At 38.2% G+C, this 4,092-nt stretch overlaps 1 protein-coding gene across 1 annotated transcript; it reads left to right on the top strand.

Moving 5' to 3' along the window:
- Positions 1–2,749, top strand: LOC307026678 (apolipoprotein D-like). Its single transcript, XM_079662258.1, has 4 exons — positions 1–142; positions 220–341; positions 1,433–1,518; positions 2,134–2,749. The coding sequence occupies exons 1-4, from the start codon at positions 32–34 to the stop codon at positions 2,364–2,366; spliced, it is 552 nt and encodes a 183-aa protein (XP_079518384.1). The 5' UTR covers positions 1–31; the 3' UTR covers positions 2,367–2,749.
- The last annotated feature ends 1,343 nt before the right edge of the window (positions 2,750–4,092 follow it).

Below are 4,092 nucleotides of genomic sequence, written 5' to 3'. Positions count from 1 at the left end.
TCATACTTACATATACTTACTTTTAGGAACAATGTCAGCCTTCTACCTCCTCCTCCTGCTCCTCCCTCTGGTGTCAGCTCAGACCTATCACTGGGGTCCCTGTCCTGACCCCAAAGTGCAGCCTAACTTCAATCTTCAACAAGTAAACAACCATTCAAACATTCAATCAAATACTATTCACGGAACTACGCAGAACTAATGCAACCTCTCTGCTAACAGTATCTGGGGAAGTGGTATGAGATCGAGAAGCTGCCTGCTTCCTTCGAGAGAGGAAAGTGCATCGAGGCAAACTACGCTTTGAGGAAAGATGGTACCATTCAGGTGCTGAACAGCGGATTCTAGTGAGTATCCAAGGATATTTATTATGTTGTTATGACCTGACCAATCACTTCATTTCTGTTCAGTGTTACAGACTCTTGAAAACAAACCCACTAATCTTTCTTTTCAATCTGACTTGATTGACTAGATTGCATCATTCTGGGAAATGTGCTTACTCATTGTTTCTCCAACTTCAAAAAAAGAGTCTTGTTACCGCTTTCATGTGTCTTTTCATTTGTTAGGTTAATATGAATCTTGACCCAGAGGCTACTAGTTAGCTTAGCCTTGCATAAAGACTGGAAACAGGGAAATAGCTCTGTCCAGAGGTTACAAAATCCATCTTCCACCACCACTACAAATCATATCGTCATCTGAAAGTTTATTATAAGCTTAAAAAATACATGTATTGCACATATTTACTTCTTCTGAACAACCACGACTGTTTTAAACTTAATAATATTGGGGATTTCTTTTTACATTTTAGATGTAGGATGTAGGATAAATGTAGGATGGTTGATAAGCTGTAGACTGTGTTACATATGCTTAGGTTACGTGAATTTGATCAGAATTCAAAAGGTGTGTGTCTGAGGAACCATGAGCTAACATTTTTTTTTTTGATTGCTGATACCCACATTACTAATTATTCTGACTTCAGCTATGTTTACTATTCACTAAAAAATCATAACCGACAAATATTACATACATTCAGTGAACTCTTTACATCCAATATTTGGGCCCTTACTATGATTGGATCATCATTATAACACACCAGTGGTTATAATGACTTTATATAACTAATTATTAGTTATGGAGATGACTAAAGGCCTATGGTGTCACACCTTAGGGAGGAGTCTATGCTTATTATGAAAAAGAAAAAAGACAGTACTTTGGACACAACCCTCTGTATGCTGGGAGATGATGGACATTTTGATCCTTTTTTAGTTAGATTATTTTCCCTAATCTTGGTTTTCCTTCAAACATGTACTCTGCTTTTGTATTTTACATATTTGTTTGAGAGAATTCAAAGTGTATCAAAGTGTGTGTCTTCTCTCTCTCTCTCTCTCTCTCTCTCTCTCTCTCTCTCTCTCTCTCTCTCTCTCTCTTTCTCTCTCAGTAAAGGCAATGTGGAAGTAGCAGAAGGGACAGCAGTGATCCCAGACCCCAGAGAACCGGCCAAACTTGGAGTCGGCTTCTCCTATTGTAAGTGGATTGTGTAGTGTACATGTTTTTGGTTCTTTTATCTCTCTTGTGTTGTTCTTCTTTATCAAGTCTTGTTTGATCTTTTGAGATTATAATGTTGTACGATAATTATCATTACAAATATTATGCGGTTCCTTTAAACAAAAAGACAGAAATGTAGTTTATTTGAGCTCATCGTGGTTGAAGAGCCAACACAAAGCTTTTGGGTGATAATATACAAGTATTCATACAGTGTGCTGTTGTTCAGTATGCGGATGATACTGTCGTTTTTTTAAGTGATTTTGTCCTTAATTCCAACATATAGGAATGTAAAAGTTAAAACAACCTCAGGTGGCCTACACATCTATAAAAGTTGCATAAAGAAACTGATCTGCAAATTCCACTTAAAGATGAAACATATGAACCCCTAACAACCGTGAAACAAATTTAAGATTCTATTTAACTGTGTATTCCATGGGAATATTTAATTGTGTAATGAACATTAACATGATCAAGATCTATTTAGTCATACAACTAGGATGTTTCTTTCTCTTATTATATATTTTAAGGTTTATAAAAAACGTTAACCTCTGCTTCACAAATATGTCTTGTATTCCCCCCCCCCCCCCCTCCCAGTTGCTCCCTACGGCAGCTACTGGGTTGTGACCACGGACTACACCAGCGTGACCGTTGTGTACTCTTGCACGGACATTTTGCGATTGTTCCACTTTGACTACGCCTGGATCCTTGGGCGCTCTCGCTTCCTGCCAGCGGAGACTGTGAGGTATGCTAAAGAGCTGCTGATCCAAGAAGGAGTCGACCTGTCCAAGATGAAGGCCACAGATCAGACGGGCTGCAAGGATAACTAGGGATTTGTATCCCCTCATTGCACTGTAACCAGCAACCTCTATCATTATTTTAATTGCTGCCTTAAAATACTTGTGCATTTAAAAAAACAATATTGATCTCCATGCAATGTGCACTAATACTTGATTATCTCGTATGAAGCTCATTTTGTAGTTCAAGCTATTGTATTGTACCTTTTATTGTGATTATTACAGCAAACATATCTCCCTATGGTTGGTTTTGATTATAACATGTATATCCACCATGACACAATCTCGCTCATTTTGCTGTTTACAGATGTGAAAATACTTGTAAAACATGGTATTGCAATAAAACAAGCATATCCTTGCTGATCGCAAAAAACACACACTTAAGATTTCTGGATATTAAAACTGTTCATAAGGTCGTTTTTTGTCAATCTTTTTTCACATGAATTAATGTGGTGAGCATTGGAAGGACTATATCTGAGCAAATGTGAGAAGATAGGTGGAATTAAAAAAAGTTCTGTCCAAATTGACATATCCTCAAGTTATAGTTACTGAGGGAAATAAAGAAAAAAGTGTTTGAATTCAAGCCTTGAAGCCAATCAAGTGATACGTGCACTAATTCATGAAATAGCACCATTATTATTATTATTATTATTATTATTATTATTATTAAGAGGGCAATATGTGTTCATACAGTAAAACAAATCACATGAAAATATCTCTATATAATTGACAAAAAGTAGTTCTCAAAGGCTAAGAGCTATTCTTAAGTTTAGAATTTTGGTAACATGCTTTTTTGGAGCTAGAATTGACCATATCTGTAGAAGAAGGTAAAGAGGCTCAAATTGGCAAGGTACCAGCTAATGCTATTGTTATCTATGTTAGCAACGTGCATCTGTAATTCAATAACAAAGTTCACTGTGATATTGATTGGGTATCTAATTTATATAGCAAAAAAAAAGAAAAAGAAAAAAGGAACATACCCCTTTATGTCTGGCGCCCTTGATCCAACCACAGCAATCTTTAAACTTTGCATTTATTTTCTTCACAACTCCTTCTTATTGGCCCACCCCCACACCATTTGCGAAGGTAGTGTTGCCACTTGTGTGACCCATTGACATCACCAAGTTTTCTCATAGACTTCTTGACAATCTTACAATGTTTGCAACCATTAAAGTCACTTCCTGCTGTGCATTAGAAAGAATGCAGGTTTAGGGCACTGTAGCATCGGCTTTACTTTTCAGATCCAATAGACTTGCCCCTCGGGTAAATTCAGAGTAATCTGGGAAAGGCATGGCTGTGTGCGTTTGCATGCGTGTGTCAATCAACCAATTAAAGTTTATTTATATAGCCCAATATTACAGACTTTACATTTGTCTCAGTGGAAGAAAAACTTCCAAACCTCGGGGAGTGTGTGTGTGTTTGTGTGTGTTTGTGTGCGTGTGTCTGTGTGTGTGTGTGTGTGTGTGTGTGTGTGTGTGTGTTTGTGTGCATGTGTGTGTGTGTGTGTGTGTGTGTGTGTGTGTGTGTTTGTGTCTGTGTGTGTGTGTGTGTGTGTGTGTGTGTGTGTGTGTATGTGTGTGTGTGTGTGTGTGTGTGTGTGTGTGTGTGTGTGTGTGTGTGTGTGTGTGTGTGTGTGTGTGTGTTTGTGTGCATGTGTGTGTGTGTGTGTGTGTGTGTGTGTGTGTGTGTGTGTGTGTGTGTGTGTGTGTGTGTGTGTGTGTGTGTGTGTGGGTGTGGGTGGGTGTGTGTGGGTGGGTGT

The sequence above is a fragment of the Notothenia rossii genome (assembly GCF_949606895.1).
Source record: "Notothenia rossii genome assembly, chromosome: 12".
NCBI lineage: Eukaryota > Metazoa > Chordata > Actinopteri > Perciformes > Nototheniidae > Notothenia > Notothenia rossii.
The sequence above is the reverse complement of the archived record's forward strand: the minus strand, read 5'-3'. Positions and strand labels throughout refer to the sequence as shown.